The 18,863-nt window shown below is 64.2% G+C and overlaps 1 protein-coding gene across 1 annotated transcript; it reads left to right on the top strand.

The window, feature by feature from the left end:
* Positions 1–1,686: 1,686 nt before the first annotated feature.
* On the top strand, positions 1,687–18,664 carry ADGRB2 (adhesion G protein-coupled receptor B2; the record flags this gene model as incomplete). The annotated part of the gene is made up of 31 exons (XM_079546099.1): positions 1,687–2,488; positions 5,784–5,867; positions 6,866–7,030; positions 7,862–8,026; positions 8,792–8,956; positions 9,616–9,780; positions 9,848–9,949; positions 10,027–10,133; positions 10,453–10,647; positions 10,732–10,800; positions 10,887–10,995; positions 11,092–11,238; positions 11,781–11,856; positions 11,947–12,049; positions 12,139–12,182; positions 13,042–13,168; positions 13,612–13,715; positions 13,990–14,092; positions 14,275–14,425; positions 14,639–14,708; positions 14,807–14,873; positions 14,959–15,044; positions 15,500–15,598; positions 16,257–16,428; positions 16,497–16,592; positions 16,731–16,770; positions 16,925–17,550; positions 17,807–17,842; positions 18,109–18,213; positions 18,311–18,364; positions 18,476–18,664. 31 exons carry the CDS (start codon positions 1,687–1,689, stop codon positions 18,662–18,664), a joined length of 4,623 nt encoding a protein of 1,540 aa, XP_079402225.1.
* Positions 18,665–18,863: the final 199 nt, after the last annotated feature.

The raw sequence follows: 18,863 nt of genomic DNA, 5'->3' as shown, positions 1-18,863 counted from the left end.
GGCGCGATGTCCCCACGGCGGTGCCAGGTAGGGCTGGTGGCAGCCTCGATGTCCCCGAGCCTCTCTGCAGCACTGTGTCCCCGCGGGTCACTCGGTGCCCCAGCTGTTCAATATCTTCTCAGGCTCAGCGTGAGGCCCAATGAAATATTTTCACTGCAGCGGCAGCAGCACTCGCTGCAGGGAGCGGGGCTGGTGCTTAACAAGGCCTTCGGCAGCGGCTGTGCGCTGGTGCTGGGAGCATCCTGGCTCTGCTGCGGGGCTGGGCTGCGGGATGCTCCTGCAGGGCAGCGTGGTTGGGATGCAGGGAGCCGTGCCGGCTGTGCTGGCAGAGGGGCCGAAGCGTTCCCTGCTCGCTGCTGCCGGGTGAGGGAAGCAAGCACCATCTTGTGTCCCTGCCAGGCTGCGGGAGCCCCGCGCTCAGCTCGCTGCAGAGTGGAGCGTGTCCCCATCTGACCTCCTCCTCCCCTTCCTCCTCCTCCTCCTCCTTGCCATCCCTAAAGCTGCACATGGTCAGATCCTCCAGGGGACCCCGTGATCCTGACGGTGTCTGTGATGCCTGCAGGGCTCTGGCAGGGGCACGGCGCAGCTGCTTGTGGGGTCTCCAGTTGAACGGGGCTGGAGCAAAGCAGTGCTTCCATTCAGTCCCCCCCGTTTTACACCTGGGGGTCCCACCTCCATCCTGCCCAACCGCCGCCTGCCGTGCCTTCCTCCCCGTGCACGTGCTGCCGGCACTGAGCCCCTGTGCCTGTTGCATGTGAGCTGGATTATTTTTAGCTCCCTAATGTGCCCTGCACCGCTTCAGCGCAGCCTCAGCCGCAGCTCCGGCTCCTGCCCTGCGTAGGGGAAGCCCGGCTGCCAGCAGTAAGGGTAGGATTTGGAACATGGAAGAGCCTGAGGGTGAAGGGGCACCTCCCAGCCCTCTCCAGTTGTCCCCTTGCCCCGCAGAGCAGTGCTGATGGGCGTTCGGTGTCCTTGGCTGCTGTAAAGCTGCCCTCTGGTCCTGCTTAAAAAGGCCACCGCGTGCATTATTTTGTTAATGAGTTCTTAAACAGCTATTGACAGCAATGCTCTGCATGCTTGGTGTGGTACCCAAGAAATAGGTGTTGGAATGATAGCTCGCCCCGTGCTGGGGTCTTGGTGTGGGAGGTGTGGATGCTTTGACAGCAGGGTGTCCCAGTGAGCTGTGGGGTGCAGGGGGGCTGCAGGATGAGTCCAGAGTGCTGTGCCTGCTGGGCAGTGCTGGTCGGGGCTGCAGGAGGGATCCCTGCAGAGGCTGTCAATCTCAGGGATGTGCGTGGAAATGGGATGGCAGCAGGGTCCTGGGTGCTGTGCAGAGCCTGGGGGCTGTGTTGCAGGGGGTGGCATTTCCCACGGTGACCCCCAGCATCTGTTCACTGCACAGCTCCTGCCCTTGAGCGAGCAGGGGCTGCAGCGTTGGTGGCTTTGGATCACAGGTCCCAGTTCAGTGCCATGTGCTGCCATCATGGAGGTCACCGCAGCACAGTGGGTTGGGGCAGCACTGGGTGAGGGCTGTCCCCTGGGGGCTGGGGACACCCGATGTGCCTGACCCCCCCTGCACCAGCTCCGCACTCCTGGTGCAGCTCCCTGTAAGCATCCATCTGCCTGCCCATTTGTCTCGTCTGCTTATCCATCCGTCCATCTCTCCCACAGGGCAAATGCCATAGGATGACCGCTGCTGGTCCCCTCTTACTGGCTGTGATATCGTCTGTCCTGTGGCTCACGCGGGGCTTTGACCCGGCTCCCAGCGCCTGCTCCGCTCTGGCCTCCGGCGTCCTCTACGGCTCCTTCTCTCTCAAGGACCTCTTCCCTACCATCTCCTCCGGCTGCTCCTGGACCCTGGAGAACCCCGACCCCACCAAGTACTCTCTGTACCTCCGCTTCAACCGTGAGGAGCAGGTGTGCACCCACTTCTCGCCCATGGTGCTGCCGCTCGACCACTACTTGGCCAACTACACCTGCGAGCCGCGCACGGAGCCCGCCAGCCCCCCGCCCTCCCCACACCCCGAGGAGGAGGAGGAGGAGGAGGAGGAGGGCGAGGAAGCCGAACTGGAGCTGTGCGAGGCCGCGGGGCCCTTCACCTTCCTGCACTTCGACAAGAACTTTGTGCAGCTGTGCCTGGCGGCGGAACCCGAGGCTGCCCCGCGCCTGCTGGCCCCGCAAGCGCTGGAGTTCCGCTTCGTGGAGGTGCTGCTCATCAACAACAACAACTCCAGCCAGTTCACATGCAGCGTGCTGTGCCGCTGGCTGGAGGAGTGCCTGCAAGCCCCCGGCGCCCGGCGCTGTGGCCTCACCCACGCGGGTTGCAGCTGCCAAGCAGAGAGCCCCCCCGCACCGCGGCACAACGGCACACGGCTCCCCACCACCCGCACGCCTGCCCCGCCGCCCGCTGCCACCCCCCAGTGCTGCCCCCAACCTGAGCTGCATTCTGCCACTGGCAATGAGTTCGAGCTGCCCGAGGTCCCCCACGGTGAGTGGGGCGTGCTGGGGGGTGGTGGGATGGGGTTTGGGGCTGGAGACAGAGCGGGGACGGTGCAAAGGGTGGATCTTGTTCATGCACACTCCTGTCCCTCATTGGGCGCTGTGCTCTGAGCAGGGGGAATGTGAATGGACGGATCCTGACCACGCACGCTCCTCGGGAATGGAGGTGCAAATCCACATCTGGTTGTGGAGCAAGGGGGTTGGACTCGATGATCTCTGGAGGCCCCTTCCAACCCCTACAATTCTGTGATTCTGTGAAATATGCGAAGGATGGGTCTTGCTCATGCAACTTCTCAAGGTGGGGGGGGGGGAATGCAAAATGGGCTCTGCACTGAGCAAAGGATAAATCCTGCTGCGTACGCTTCCTGAGACAGGAGGGTGCCCAGCGTGTGCGGCGCACGGAGCTGAGAACCCACACGAGGGGTAAATCCCTCCTGTGCCCACTCCCAGCTCTGGGTGCTTCTCTCTGAGCAACACGCTGAGCTCCCAGAGCTGCAGCTCGCTCTGACCAGCCCAGCCCCTGCGCTTTGCCACGGCTCTTTGAGCACAGCCTGTGCAGCCCCAGGGCCTTGCTCTCCTCCTGCGCGGCCGCGCTTTTGCTCGCCTGACCGCGAGCCCGGAGCAGGAGCGCTGTCACTCTGCATTGGTGCAGATGTGGAAAACAATTTGCAGGTAAAATGACCCTTTCCCACGGCAAATTACCCTTGACTGCTGCAGCCCGTGCTCTTGTTATTCCAGGCAGGATGGCACGGCCGGGCTGTTAACCAGGCACAGCAAAGCCATTTGCTCAGGATGGAATTGCGGCAACAAATTGCAAGCAAAGCAGTCGTGCCCCCCCTGCCCTGAGCAACGGGGCTGGGCTGCTGGGGAGCCTCCCATCCCAACGCGCCCTTTGCACGTGGCGCCGTCCCTGGTGCTTTGGGAGCACATCTGGCCAGATGTTGTTCCCCTGTGCCAGCCCCAGGCGATGCAACGAGGAGCTTAGCTGCTCGCTCTTTATCCAGGGCACCGCTGCTCCCAGCAGATTAGGTGTTGGCAATGGGCTGTGTGTATATATATAATTTCATTGGGCTTTAGCATTTATTTCAGGAGCTAAATGTCATTACGGGCAGATCCCCCAAATAAATCCCCGGTCCGTTTCAGCTGCGTGGCTATAAATCGCCTCATCCCGATGGGAGCTCCTTGATCTGATTTTTTTTGTTCTCCCCCCCCTTCCCTCCCCACTTTAAATGCAACTCTGCATGGGAGGATTAAGAGCTGAGCGCCGGGTCCAGGTGCCATCCCATTGCACTGCATCCCCGTTGCACTGCATCCCCACACACACCGGGCGCTCACGTGCGTCACTGCGCCCGGAGCACAGAGCATCCTTCATGGCAGCGAGGGGTTGCTCCCACCTGGCCTCCCCCGAGCCCCCCGGGGGGAGAATGGGCTCCTTTCAGGGCGGCAGCGGGGCTGGGGCTGAATGGCGCCTGTGAGCAGAGCTTGGCGGGTGCCCAGCACTGATCTCACCGACTCTCCTCCGCCGAGAGCCGCAGCCGTTCGGGGCTGGCATCGGCCCAGCAGCTCCCGGGGCCTCCCCTTTCCCAGCCACGGCGGTGCCACGGGGTCCCCGTCCCCAGCGCTGTCCCCTTTTACACTGTGGGAGCCAAAGGGATGCAGCCCTGTTCCCAGCTGTGGCAGTGCCATGGAGTTCCCATCCCCAGCGCCGTCCCTGCGCACCACGTACCCAAAGGGATGCAGCCCCCAGAGTGCAGCATCGTGTGGGTGCACGAGTCCACAAAGGCAGAACTGCCCCACCGGGCGGATGGAGGCTCGGGGCATCATGAAGTGACTGCTTGTGTCACAGCTGTGCTGCCCATATTTCTGCCGTTGGGCTCTCAGCCCTCCAGCTGTGCAGCTCATGGGGCCGCGGTGCCCATTCCACCGAAACCACCGCCCCACAGCAGCCCCCTCCATGGCAGTGATGCTGGGAGGAGGCTGTGGGCTCCCAGCTTTCAGGGACATGGCCACCGTTGGGGGGGTCAAACTGAAGGACCCCCTCCCTCGCAGCAGCGGCGTCATGGGGAACCCCGGGTCAGGTGCTAAGGGTGCAGCAGGGTCTGGGCATGGCTGCGGGCAGAGCCCTGCAGTGAGGACTGGGGATTTAGTGCTCTCCAAAGAAAATTGAATTTGGTGTCTCTGTCGAACACAGCTGGGCAGAGCGCCCTCATATATCCTCTGGATTTATGGCTTCCCCGGGCTCTCGCGGGGATGTTTGTAATTGCACTGTGCTGTTCTCAGGGCCGGGTGGCCCTGTGGCTGAGCAGCACCTGGTGGTCCCCCGTGTCCCCAAGTGCTGCAGAGTGGCGCACACAGAGCGGGGCTGCGTCCCAGCACAGGGCAGAGCCAGGCAGGGTCATGAAGGCGAGTCGGTAAATTTGAGTCTATCTTCTGGCACTGCAAAGTGACAGCACAGGAGGTGCTCCGTGCCTGCAGCCATAGATCACCTGCGTGCATGGCACGAGGAGCACGGCTGGGTGCTCCACATCCCCGTGTCACCTCCCGTCCGTCCCGTGGGGACGTCGCTGTGCTGAGCTGGTCACACCATCCCAGCTGGCCCGGCAATGGGGTGCCGTGGGGCTTCGGGCTGTGTGTGCCACCTGCACCCTGCTCTGCCTGGGGACATCGGTGCCACCTCCATCCCGATGGCACCGCGCCGCTCCCACCGCTGGGATCACATCGGTGTGCTGGATGTGGGGACACAGAGGGGTCCCAGGAGGTTCTGGATGGGGAGATGGGGTAAGGCTGCCCCCGTGCCTCTCTGCTGAGCCCTCTGTGTGCCAGTTAATTTCACGCCAAATGCTCTTGATGGATCTCTTGTTATTTTTGGTGAGCTGAGCCATAAATTTGTGCCACCTCACTGCAGCAATCTGTTCGGTGGGGAAGGGAGAGCGCCGCCGCTCGCTGCCATTCGGGTGCCCAGGGGTGCGCTGGGGACATCGGTACCCTGGAGCGCGTGGATCAATTACAGCCCACGCAACCAAAAATGCAGGGGCTGGCAGAGGTGTGGTGCATTTTGAGGCTGTGGTTGTGCTCAGCCATCTGTGACCCTCACACACCGTGAAGCCGCACAGTGCTCAGCGTGGGGCTGGGCGTCCTCGTCCCACTTCGCAGCGTCCCCACCACATCCCATCCCCGCTCTGTCCCCACGTCCCCGTGCCCATCCCCGTATTTGCCATCCCCACAATGTCCCACCTCCGTGCCCGCCCCCCTCCTGCTCTCACTGCAGCCCTTCTCTCTTCCAGGCAATGCTGTTGAGGAGAACCAGAAGGTGAAGACGCAGTGGCCACGGTCGGCGGATGAGCCAGGGGTGTACATGGCCCAGACAGGTACAGTAGGGTGAGGGATGGGTGGCTCTGCGCGGGGTGATGGGTGATGCAGACAGAGTGACTTCCTTTGCTTCCAGCCCACGGACAGACTTCATTTGTTCCATTTATACATTTTTCCTCTGCGCCTTCCTCCGAGGGTTGTAAAGCAAAAAAAAAAAAAAAAAAGAAAAGAAAAGAAAAGAAAAGAAAAATCTATTAATTGTTTCGTTCAAATGTATTTATTTGGCAAATTCATCTGGGTAATTGGAGTGCTGTGCTCCCCCTTCCCAGTACCTCCTGATTGATGGGCCTGGAGGCGAGCTGGGAGATGGATGGGCCTCAGCACTGCTCCGTGTGCCCGGCATGCAGATCTCCCACAGCCGGCTCCTGCCCCATGGAACTGCTGGGTGCAGCCTGGGGCATGGGAACACCCACTGTGGGGGGCACCCAGCCCCACTGCTGGCCCCAAATAAGACCCCATGGGAGGGATGGCCCCATCGCCCAATGATGCAGGCAGCTCGGAAGGAGCAGAGCCTGCCTGCAGGACAAATTTTGTCCCCTTCAAAGCCTTTTTCCATGTATTCCTTTTTAATTTAAACTGATGGCCTTTTCTTCTGGTCTGTCCAATAGCTTCAGGTAGATCATCAAGCTTCATCAGAGCCGGGTGCTTGCAAATGTCAGCAGTGTGGCTGTGCGGGGAGGGCAGGCGGTGCTGCATGCCGCAGGTCTCCCAGGGCACCCAGAGGTCGTGCAGGGCTGGGACTCCACACAGGGTCAGATCTGCGCAGGGACTCTGAGAGGTGTCAGATCTTGTGCCCTGAGCCTTTTTCCAGGCCTGGGAGCAGCAGTGCCATAGCGGGGGCTCCTTCACCCTGCTTGCAACCTCGGTGTGCTCGTGCTCGCTGTGCCTGTGGATGCTGCCCGTCTCCAACCCCGTCCCCAACTCCAACCCCATCCCCAAAGGGTCCGCACGACTCTCCCCACGCTGTCCCCATCCCTCACACCCTGTCTCCCCCCAGGGGACCCCACGGCGGAGGAGTGGTCGCAGTGGAGTGTCTGCTCACTGACGTGTGGGCAGGGCTCCCAGGTGCGGACGCGCTCCTGTGTCTCCTCTCCATACGGGACGCTGTGCAGTGGGCTGCTGAGGGAGACACGCACCTGCAACAACACGGCCACCTGCCCAGGTATGGGGCACTGGGGAGCGGGGGGACGTGCAGGGATGGGGACGGCAGCGCCGTGCGTTTGTGGAAAATGGGGGGAGCAAGGATGCGGCTTTGTGCAGCTCGTTTCCCCATCATCTCACCTTCCCTGGGGCATCGAACCCGGGGAGCGCTGTGCCTGGGGAACAGTGCAGTGTGTGCGCCCCATGGCGTGGGGCTGGGGTCGGGAAGCCACCGGTAGCTGATCCCAATCTGTGCGTGGCAGGAGGTGGCCAAGCTGCCTGGTGCTCATAGCAGGATCACGGGCAGGAGCAGCAGGATGGATGCCTGCTGTGCCCTGTGCACTGAGGGGGCTGTGCATCTTGTGTGGGGCTGCAGGGAGCAGTGTGTCTGCAGCAGGCAGGCTGTGCGCTCCATGACATGTGGGTGCTCCCCTGGGTGCGGGAGCTGATGGGGACATCTCAGCTCACAGAGCATCCTTTAGGATGCCTGGGGAGCTGCATGCTCCCTGGCTGCTTCCAGATGAGCTGAGCTCGTGTAATGTGCACACACACAGGGGCTGTGCACATGGTTTGGTGCCAGGGTGAGCAGGCACAGCGTGCACACACCACTGGGAACCCAGCAGGGAAGCTGGAGCTGGGCAGGGAGCCACGTGGCATCACTGCTGCCTGCTTGGAGCTGGTAGGGCACAAAGGTGGGGAGGGTACAGCTGTGCCATGGGATCATGCCCAGCGGTGCCCCCAGGCACAAGGGGTCTGCAATGTCCAGGACCCCTCGGTGCCAGGAGGAGGGGAAGCAGGGAGGCTGCAGCCCAGGGAGCCAGGTGCGCCGTGACGGCCTTGTGCTGTGTTGCAGTTCACGGTGCCTGGGAGGACTGGTCCCCGTGGAGCCTGTGCTCGGTGACCTGTGGGCGAGGGGCCAGGACCAGGACGCGGCGGTGCGTGGCCCCGCAGCACGGAGGGAAAGCCTGCGAGGGCCCCGAGCTGCAGGCCAAGCCCTGCAGTATCGCGACCTGCCTGGGTCAGTACCACTCCCTTCTCCCCCTGCTCCGTGTCCCCAGCCCTGGGACAGCCAGGAAAAGAGCTGAGAGTGAGGGCTGTGCTCCCGGCACAGGGGCTGCAGTGATGCAAGGTTCAGGCATTGCAGCCACGGGGACATGGGACAGCGTGGGGAGGACACAGGGGTGCATCCCACGCAGTGGTCCCCATGGAGAGCCAGCCGTGCTGCAGGGCCCGGAGCCCCCACCATGGGCATGAGGAGCCATCCCCAGAGTGTGCTGCACTTGGGGTGGCACGGGGACATCGTGGGGCACTGGGGAGGTGCTGGAGGCAGCGGAGGGCTCTGGCTGCGTGTCGGAGCTGTGGAGATGCTGTCGGAGATGCTGTGTCGGAGCCATGGGCTGCAGGGACACCCCGTGTGAGGTGCAGTGATGCAGGAGGAACGCGAGGTGCACTGCGTGCACCCAACATCCTCGCCACGCAGGGCTGCGTCCCCACTGCGCGTTGTGGCTTTTGTCACCCGGAGTGCTGGAATCTGTCGGAGTTCATGGTGCAGAGCGGTGCTGCGGCGTTGCTGTGCCATAGCAGCAGTGCTGTGGGGTCGGGGTCGGTCCTGGTGAAGAGACCCTGGTGAGGGCACAGCTCGGTGCTGCCAGCTCAGCTTGGCCACGTGAAGCGGCGCGTCGTTAGGTTGGACCCGTTGCACGCAGAGCGCGGTGCGGGCGGTGGGCAGCTGGGGCTGGCGCTGCGCGGGCATTGACCCATTTCTCTCGCTTTGTCCCCACAGTGGAAGGGCAGTGGTTGGAGTGGGGCGCCTGGAGCCGCTGCTCCGTCACCTGCGCCAACGGCACCCAGCAGCGCACGCGCAAGTGCAGCGTCTCAGCCCACGGCTGGGCAGAGTGCCGGGGAGCCCACGCCGATGCCCGCGAGTGCTCCAACCCCATGTGTCCCAGTAAGGCTCCGTGTGCTGGGGGGGGGGTCGGGAGGGATGCGGCATGATTCTGCCTTAATGCTGCTGTGGTGTCGCTGTCGGTGTTGCGAAGCTGCTGGCATGCTTGCGGGGTCACCGTTGCGGAGGGGGGTGCATGGGGAGCAGGACAAAAGCACAGCGCTGGGGTGCAGCAGCCGCCCAGCTCGCACTGGTTGCTCCCTCCAGCTGGAGGAGATCTCTGTGCTGCTCATCCCTGCTGCTCCTTGCACCGTGCTGAGTACCCATCGGTACCTGATGGCTGCAGGTCCTGGTGCACGCAGCGCAATGGTGGGACTGAGATCTGACCCCGTCCCACTGCCCCGCAGGGTCCTGGGGGTCAGGAATGGGGACACGGGGCTAACGGCTGTGCCCTGTCCTCCCCCCCCGTCCTTCATCTCTCCCTGCATCAGCTGCAGGTGTGGAGAGAACTGGGTGTAGGGTGGGGTGGGTGCCCTCAGGCTGCCAACAGCGGGCCTGCAGGGGGGGGACGTTTCTCTTGTTGGAGAGATTTAAGTTACTGACTCTGCAGTCAGCAGCGCAGCGGGAGCACAGCCCTGCCCCGTCCCCATCCCCACATGGCACTGGGTGTCGCTTGTCGCGCTCAGCAGCCCGGGGCCCCCACGGTGTCCCTGTCCCCACAGCCGACAGCAAGTGGGGCCCCTGGAACCACTGGAGCCTCTGCTCCAAGACGTGCGACACGGGTTGGCAGCGCCGCTTCCGCATGTGCGAGGGCACCGGCGTGCAGGGCTACCCCTGCGAGGGCACGGGCGAGGAGGTGAAGACCTGCAATGAGAAGAAGTGCCCAGGTACGGGGCAGCCCCCAGCGCCCACCCAGGGGCCGGGGCTGTGTCTGACCCCCTTCCCGCCCCACAGCCTACCACGAGATGTGCAAGGACGAGTACGTCATGCTGATGACCTGGAAGAAAACCGCAGCGGGGGACGTCATCTACAACAAGTGTCCTCCCAATGCCACAGGTGAGGGGCGTGGGGCGAGCTTCCCCCCAGCCCTGGGGGTGCTGCCACTGAGCCCCCAGCCCTTGTTTCCCCTGCAGGGTCCGCCAGCCGCCGGTGCCTGCTGAACCCCCACGGGGTTGCATACTGGGGTGTGCCCAGCTTCGCCCGCTGCATCTCCCACGAGTATCGATACTTGCATCTCTCAGTAGGTGCACGCTCCGTCCCCTGTCCCCGTGGGTCCGCAGTCCCCGTCCCTTGCTGTTCCCATGCAGGGTCTGTGTCCCCCTCGCACGCTTCCTGCTCCACAGGGCGGTTATTTCATCGCCCTGTGGGTAACCGTGTGGGGAAACTGAGGCAGGGTGGGGAAGGAAGTCACAAAGGGACTCTTGCGATGGAAAGACCCTCTGGCCCCCTTTTCCTGCTGCTTCCCTAATTAGTCTGATTAGTTCTGGGCATGGCAAGGGATGAGGGCACCTGCTGGCCACCGGGTGACACCGCTGTCCCCTGCCCTCATCCTGATCCAGCTGCGGGAGCACCTGGCCAAGGGGCAGCGAGTGCTGGCGGGTGAGGGCATGTCGCAGGTGGTGCGCAGCCTGCTGGAGCTGATGGCCCGCAAGACCTACTACAGCGGGGACCTGCTCTTCTCCGTCGAGATCCTGCGCAACGTCACCGACACCTTCAAGAGAGCCACCTACATCCCGTCCTCTGAGGATGTGCAGGTAGCAGGATGGGGGCACTGCTGGGTGCTGGTGGGGCTAGTGGTGGTTGTCCACCCCCGGTGCCACTGAGCCCCGTCCCTGCAGCGCTTCTTCCAGGTGGTGAGCTACATGGTTGATGCAGAGAACAGGGACAAGTGGGAGGACGCACAGCAGGTGAGCAGCGTGGCCGTTTGTCCCCACGAGGTGCCCCTGCGGTGTCCCGTGGGGGGGATGTACGCCAAGCTGCCTGCTGCCCACAGGTCTCTCCCGGCTCCGTGCACCTGATGAAGGTGGTGGAGGACTTCATCCACCTGGTGGGGGATGCGCTGAAGGCGTTCCAGAGCTCGCTCATTGTCACCGACAACCTGGGTGAGCGACGGGCAGTGGGGTGGGATGGGTGGGGGTCCTGGGGTGGGGGGGTCCTGGGGTGGGGGGTCCTGGGGATGACACCTGCTGTGCCCGCAGTGATCAGCATCCAGCGTGAGCCCGTCTCTGCCGTGTCCAGCGACATCAACTTCCCCATGAAGGGCCGTCGGGGCATGAAGGACTGGGCACGCAGCTCTGAGGACAAACTCTTCATCCCCAGGGAGGTGCTGAGCCTCGCCTCTGCCGGTACGGGGGTGGGCAGGGGAGTGAGTGTGCACACGTGTGGATGAGCGTAGGCATCCTGGAGTCTGCACCGGTGTGTGTGCATGCCTGAGCAAGCATGGGTGTGAGCACGCTCTTGCCTCTTTGTGCACATACATGTGAGGGCGCACGCGTGAGAACGCGCCTCTCTGGCTGTGTGAGCAGATGTGTGAGGACATGTGAGTGTGCACCTGACCCTTTGTGAGTGTGTCCATGTGTGCACGTGGCTGAGCATGCACGTCCAGGAGTCTGTGTCAGCATGAGTGTGCACGTATGTGAGTGCATGACTGAGCGCACAGCTGCAAGTGTGCACGCGTGTGCGGGTGGCATGATGCCTGCTCATGTTGCCTGCTCATCTGCTGGAGAGCAGCGTGTGCCTGTGCTGCGGGGCCGTGTGCTCCCTCCTGCGTGTCTCAGCAGCTGTGTGTGCCTGCTGGGTGCATACCTGCAATGCGTGCACACGCGTGTGCTGGGCAATGGCTCCGCGCCTCCCTGCGCCGCAGCACCGCTCTCGGTCCCCTCTGCAGAGCTGGATGAGTCGTCCCACTTTGTCATCGGGGCAGTGCTGTACCGCACGCTGGGACTCATCCTGCCGCCCCCCAGGTGAGTGGGGCTGTCCCCGTGTCCCCCTGTCTTCACGTCCCCCTGTCCCCATGTCCCTGTGTCCCCACCGCAGCTGCCTGCTCCCCACAGGACCCCGCTGGCCGTCACCTCCAAAGTGCTGATGGTGACGGTGCGCCCACCCACCAGGCCCTCCGAGCCCCTCGTGCTGGTGGAGCTCTCCCACATCATCAATGTGAGCGTCCCCTCGGCCCCACTCCTGCCCCATGTGGGGATGGGCACCCCGTGGGGCCGGGTCCAACCCGTCCGTCTGTCCATCCGCAGGGCACATCCCACCCGCAGTGCGTCACCTGGGACTACTCGAGGACGTGAGTGGGGCACAGGGATGGGGTGGTGGGGGGAGGTGCTGTTCCCATGGCCCCAGAGGCACCGTGGGGAGTGGGGCCAGTGCCATCCCACGCTGAGCCCCTCCGGCTGGGGGATAATTTTGCCGGTGCGGGTATCGATTTGCTTCAGCATGACGCTGGAGACAGCTGCCTACAGCCTGCCAGATGCAATTTGTTAGCGCAGTGCTTGCTGCTGTGGCAGGAGAGAGGAAAAGTAGGGCACGGTGGGGGGGGGGGGGGGGCTGCATCGTGGGGTTGGACACAGCACCCCTGGGCGCCCTGCACCTTGGCATCCCTGGTGCCAGGACAGCCCCACTGGTGCTGGGGGGCTGGTGCTGGCAGGAGATGTGCCGTGGTGATGGCTGTGGCTGTGATGAGCGCGGTGGGTCTCAGCCCAGCATGGGGACACATGTTCCCAGCTGTGCCACAGACCCACAGCTCAGTCCCCTCTGCCCTATGCAAGTGGCACAGCATCCCCATGGGCTCCCCATCCCAGCACTGCCTCTTGCAGGGCATTGGCCCCACGGTTGCAGAGGGGGAGCATTTGCCCCCCTGAATTTGAGTTTGCACAGGGCGTTCCTGCGCCGGGTGCTGGGGAGCCCCAGGACTGCTTACACTCATCCCTCCAGGCCTGGACCCCTCTGTCTGGCTGTCGCCCCCCAGCCTGGATGGGACGATTGCAGACTGAGGCTCCAAGGGGGGATCAGCGCTTTGTGCCATGCCTCGCACCCCAGGCGCTCACCCTGCGGGGGCGAGCGAAGGGTTAATCCAGAGCTGCGAGGGGCTGTGCGGTGGTTTGATCAAATTGCTCTCTCCCTCTTGTGCTTGTCCCATTAATCAGCGATGCTGGCTTGGGAAACTGGGACACGGAGAGCTGCCAAACCCTGGAGACCCTCCCGGCGCACACCAAATGCCAGTGCCGCCGGCTCGCCACCTTCGCCATCGTCGCACAGCTGCCCAAAGACCTGGTAGGGGACGGCGGGTGGGGATGGGGACAGCAGGTGGGGATGGGAATGTTGCAGGGCACGGCTGAACGGGAGTCCTGGGGTGGGGGTGAGGAGGTGTTGCAGCCGTGGCACCGAGGGGGGGTGCAGTGGGGGATGTCAGAGCTGGAGGGGGGGGGGGGGGTTCCCACTGTTTGGGATCCTGGAGTCCCAGGGATGCGCTCGGGTAGCGTGGGCTCTGTTTAGGGGATGGGTCTCAACCCTTGTGGCATAAGGCCCCTGCCCTATTGCTATTCTGCCCACATCCCCTGTTGACATGGAGATGGGCATGGGTCCCCAGGAAGGTGCCTTGGCCACACCATTGCCACTGCCCACATGCTCAGGGGGTCCCCAGTGGGAGCAGAGGGGTCCAGCAGGGAGATGCCAAGGGGAGGCTGGGCTGAGACTCTCCCTCCTTTCTCCTTCAGGCCATGGACCCCTCAGGCAGCCCGTCGGTGCCGCTGATGATCGGCTGTGCTGTGTCCTGCATGGCTCTGCTGACGCTGCTGGTGATCTACGCTGCGTTCTGGAGGTGAGCATCCAGTCGGGTGGGGGGAGTGGGGGGCACCCAAGGCATGACAGAGGTGGGGAGTGGGGTGGGAAGGGGGCACAGCATGAGCAATGGGATCAGCTCGATGTGATGCCATGCAGGGAAAGGTGAATGTCAGGATAGGGTTATGGTTGGGGTTAGGGTGGGCACCATCCCTGAGTCGGGGCAGCTCATGCAGCAGTTTGGAGACATGGGATGGGAAGGTGACGGGGAGGGGACAGTCCAACCCCCCAGCCCCACACCTCTCTGCCCCCAGGTTCATCAAGTCAGAGCGCTCCATCATTCTGCTCAACTTCTGCATCTCCATCCTGGCCTCCAACGTCCTCATCCTCGTGGGGCAGACCCAGATGCTCAGCAAGGTGGGCACCTCACCACACCCCCCACGCGCTGCGTCCCACCCCCAGCTCCCAGATTGGATTTGGATTAACTCAATCTCGAGATTAAACGCTTTGTGTGACGGCTTTGGCGCAACCCTCACCGCGGGCACAGGATGTTAACCGCCGCCGCGCCGCATCCCCTGAAATTCCCCGTGTCCCCGCAGGGCGTTTGCACCATGACGGCCGCCTTCCTCCACTTCTTCTTCCTCTCATCCTTCTGCTGGGTGCTGACGGAGGCCTGGCAGTCCTACCTGGCGGTGATCGGCCGCATCCGGACACGCCTGGTCAGGAAGCGCTTCCTGTGCTTGGGATGGGGTAAGGGCTGGCGGGATGGAGGATGGGGCACCGTGCGACTTTCCCATTCCCCGCGGGGTTGTTGGAGCCCTCATAAGGAATGGAGGCAAGGCAGAGAGCAGCGTGGCCCCATTTGGCTTGTGTTCCCCAGCTGTGGCCCCAGTCCCTGTCCCCATCCATTGGGGCTGTCGTGGAGGGGGGGCCAGGGGCACAGCACCTCCCTCCCTTCTCCAGGTTTGCCAGCACTCGTGGTCGCCGTCTCCGTTGGCTTCACACGGACCAAAGGCTATGGGACGGCAAGCTAGTACGTGGGGAAGGGGGGCACACCAGGCTGGGGATGGGGATGGGGAGCGGGCGGGGGGCATCCCCTCCCCACACCCCTGACCCCCCCGGTCCCCGCAGCTGCTGGCTCTCACTGGAGGGCGGTCTGCTCTATGCCTTCGTGGGACCCGCAGCCGTCATTGTGCTGGTAGGACGGACCCCCGCGGACCCCAGACCCTTCCTGTGTGTCGTGGGGGCCGTGATGCCCTAACCCTGGCTCCGCTCCCCCCAAGGTGAACATGCTGGTGGGCATCATCGTCTTCAACAAGCTCATGTCCCGCGACGGCATTTCAGATAAGTCCAAAAAGCAGCGAGCTGGGTAAGTGCCCTGCGCCTGGTGGGACTGTGCGGGGCCGGCGCGGAGCCCCCTGCCCTGCTGTGGGGCTGGGGGCTGAGGGGGCTCATGGGCACGGGGTGAGCATGGAGCAGAATTTGTCACACCGGCGGGAGGTGGGACTGAGGCTGGAGCAGCCCTTTTGCAGGGGGCTTTGGGGGCAGCGCGTGGGGAGGGGGCTGTCACCCCAGGGAGAGGGGCTGTGGACCCCCCTTGCTGCCGCTTGGCCACCGCTGCAAATCATTAACAGCTCTGCTGCCCCAACTAACCCTCTCTCTCTTTCTTTTTCTCCCTCCATTTGCTTTCTGCCCACGTCCATCCATCCGTCTGTCCATCCATCTGTCCCTCCCGCTGCCCCCCTGCCTTGTTGTCCCCTCCTGCCCCCCCCCTGCGTGGCCCGCTCCTGGCCGCGGGGTGCCGGGGGGGTGGTGGGCACGTAGCTCGAAGCCCCCCCCCTGCGGCAGCCTGCTGCTGAAATGCACCAAGTGCGGCGTGGTGTCCAGCGCGGCCATGACCTCCGCCACCGCCAGCAGCGCCATGTTAGTGCCCGCCACGCGCCCGCTGCGTCCCCACCCCGAGCACAGCCTGTACCGGGGTGGGAGGAGGGGGGGGTCGGTACTTGGGGTGGGTGCTGGGCACCCCCGTGGGGTCGGGGATGGGGTGTGAGACAAGGCTGTGTGCTCGGGGCGGCCCCGGGCGCGGGGTCGCGTGCCCCCTGCAGCCATCCCCCCCCGCATGGCATGGCTTCTGCCATCACCTCATCGCCGGGGTCGGGGCATGGGGGCTCTTCTCCTCCCGCTTGGAGTGTGGGGATTGGGGGAGGGCAGCATGGGAGCCCTTTCCTGGCGCTGAGACCCCGGGTGCTGGTGGGACCCCCATCCACCTGACGTCCCTATTGCAGGGGACGCGTCCCCAAAAGGCAGTGCCAAATACCTCCCTTTGTTCTACGGGAGGGTGAGGGCCACCCCGCGGCCCCCAGCGCCCTGGGACTGATGGGGGGACAAGGAGCTCCCATGACCCTCACCCACACGTGGGTGAGCACCGGACTGGGGACCATGGCCAAGAAAAAGGGGACCCGGGGGGAGCGCTCGGATGCTGCACGTGTGGGTGCAGCAGTCGGGGAGCAGTCGGGGTCTCGGGGCTGTGTCAGTGCACCCCAGCAGTGGGCTCACCCCCTGCCCTCTCTCCCTGCCCCAGGGCATCGCTGTGGAGCTCCTGCGTGGTCCTTCCCCTGCTGGCGCTGACCTGGATGTCGGCCGTGCTCGCCATGACCGACCGGCGCTCCATCCTCTTCCAGGTCCTCTTCGCCGTCTTCAACTCCGTCCAGGGCTTCGTCATCATCACTGTGCACGGCTTCCTGCGCCGAGAGGTGGGCCAGGGGCGCGGGGGCACCCCACTGCCTGCAGGGGACCCCCATCACCGGCTGTGTCCCCGCAGGTCCAGGACGTGGTGAAGTGTCAGATAGGGGTGTGCAGGAGCGAGGAGAATGAAAACTCGCCCGACTCCTGCAAGAATGGGCAGGTGCAGATCCTGGTGAGCGCGGCAGCGCCAGAGCGGAGCAGGCAGGGACCCCCGTGTGCCCCGCAGGTCCCCAAGATGCATTCACTTCCCCACCTCTCTCTCTCTTCTCTCTTTCTCTTTCCCTTTCCCCCTCTTTCTGTGTTTTTATAGACAGATTTTGAAAAGGACGTCGACCTGGCATGTCAGACAGGTGAGGGCTCCCTGTGCCGTGCGCGGGGGTTGGGGACATCGCCGCTCCATGCCATGGAGAGGGCACGATGCTGATGTGATGCCAGCATGTGGGGGCTTGCTCCTTGTCCCCCACCCACCCAGAGGACCTCCTCCAACCCCCTGTCTGCCCGCAGTGCTCTTCAAGGAGGTGAACACCTGCAACCCTGCCACCATCACTGGCACTTTGTCGCGCATTTCGCTGGATGGCGACGAAGACCCCAAGCTCAACACCAGCTCAGAGGGCAATTTGGGCTTCTCCAGCCTGCCGGGCAACATCCCCACCGCCAGCATCCTGGTGCAGGTGCCCAAGATGACACCCAACGTGGTGGCGGGTTTGGAGCTGGGCGAGCCGCCGGCGCAGCTGGAGGCACAGGGTCCTGTCTACCTGTGCACCGAGAGCAGCCTGCGGCCCCTGGAGTACAGCTGGCTGCGGGCGCCGGAGCCGCCAAGGGAGAGCGATTATATGGTGCTGCCACGCCGCAGCCTGCAGCCCTTCCAGCACGAGGAGGGGCCCAGCACTGAGGAAGGGACCCCCCGTCCCACCGGGGCAGGAGAGGGGGATTCCTACCCCAGCTTTGTCTCGGTGGAGCACGTCAACGTGAACCTGAGCCAGCCCTACGGGACGGTGAAGCACCCCTACGGGCTGCAGTTCAAGCAGCACCCCACGGTGCGGCAGATCCTGGCGTCGGAGCTGTCGGAGCGCAGCCGCACCATGCCGCGCACCGTGCCTGGCTCTGCCATGAAAGTGGGGTCCCTGGAGGTGAGCGGGAAGTGAGGAGGGGCGCAGGGCTGGGTGTGCTGGGGAGGGAAGCAGTGGGGAGAAGGGTGGTGAGCGTGCATGAGCGTAGATGTGTGTGCCAAGGGCTGCAGAGCTGCCCTGTTCCCGTGCTCCCTGCCTGGCACCTGCTGTGCTGGGGATGGCTGTGTGATGCCCGAGGCTCTGCCTTGGCCTGCAAAGACCTTTCCTTGTTCTTGTCCCTCTCCTCCCCACTGCTCTGTGCATCCCCCCACCCCAGAGGAAGAGGTTGCGGTACTCCGACCTGGATTTCGAGGTGAGCGGTGGCAGCGGGCTGTGGTGGGGCAGAGACCCTCAGCTGTGCCACGTGGGGCAGGTGGGGCAGAGCCAGGCTGTAAAAACATCACACCGGGCACTGCAGAACGCTGACTGCCCGTCAGATCTCCAGCACTGGGTGGGAACATTTTGGTTTGGTGGGACGGGATGTCGCTCACAGCCGGACTGTCTCTGGGTGTCCCCACGTGGCAGCTGTGCGTCCATGGGTGTGGGTCCGTGTGCTGAGGGCTCTTCTCTCCCCTGCAGAAGGTGATGCACACTCGGAAGCGTCACTCTGAGCTCTATCACGAGCTCAATCAGAAGTTCCACACGCTGGACCGGTACCGGGCGCCAGCTGCCGGCACCATCAAGGTGAGCTCTGGGCTCCAGCAGAGCAGGACACACAGGGGGGATGTGGGATCCTGGGCTGTGGGGAGGCTGTGGGGCTGAGTGCTGCCTCTTTCTGCAGCGAGAAAAGCGATGGAGCGTCTCATCAGGCGGTGGGGAGAAGAGCGTGGCCACTGTAAGTGCGGGGCTGTGTGCGGACAGGGATGCAGGGGCACACGGGTGGCTGTGCCCCCTATAGGGCTGGAGCTGCTCAGTGCCACACACCGCAGCCCCGCTCACCCCGCAGGACACCGCTGGCCCCGAGGACCCGCAGCCGCCGGCCGCGCCGCCCAAGCCCTGGAGCACATTCAAGGCGATGACTCTGGGCTCGCTGCCCAGCGCCCACCGGGACCGCCTGGAGCTGCGCTGTGCGGACTGGGAGGGCCCCTGCGCTGGTCTGGATGCGGCCGATGGGGATTTCCAGACGGAGGTGTGAGCCCCGCGCAGGACCAGCTCGGACGCTGTGTTACTCCGTCCTCCTCTGCGCCCGGGGGGATCCCAGCCGTCGGAGCCATCCCCGCGGGGGGACCGCGCACCCCCACACTCACCCACCGCTCACTTGCGCACCCTCCCGGCCCCCCCCCCGGGCAGGACCGGCCGCCGAGGCCCTGGCATCTCCGTTCTTTTCTACCGGG

Source organism: Tetrao urogallus (assembly GCF_951394365.1).
Source record: "Tetrao urogallus genome assembly, chromosome: 23".
Classification (NCBI taxonomy): domain Eukaryota; kingdom Metazoa; phylum Chordata; class Aves; order Galliformes; family Phasianidae; genus Tetrao; species Tetrao urogallus.
This window is presented reverse-complemented; position numbering and strand designations above follow the sequence as displayed.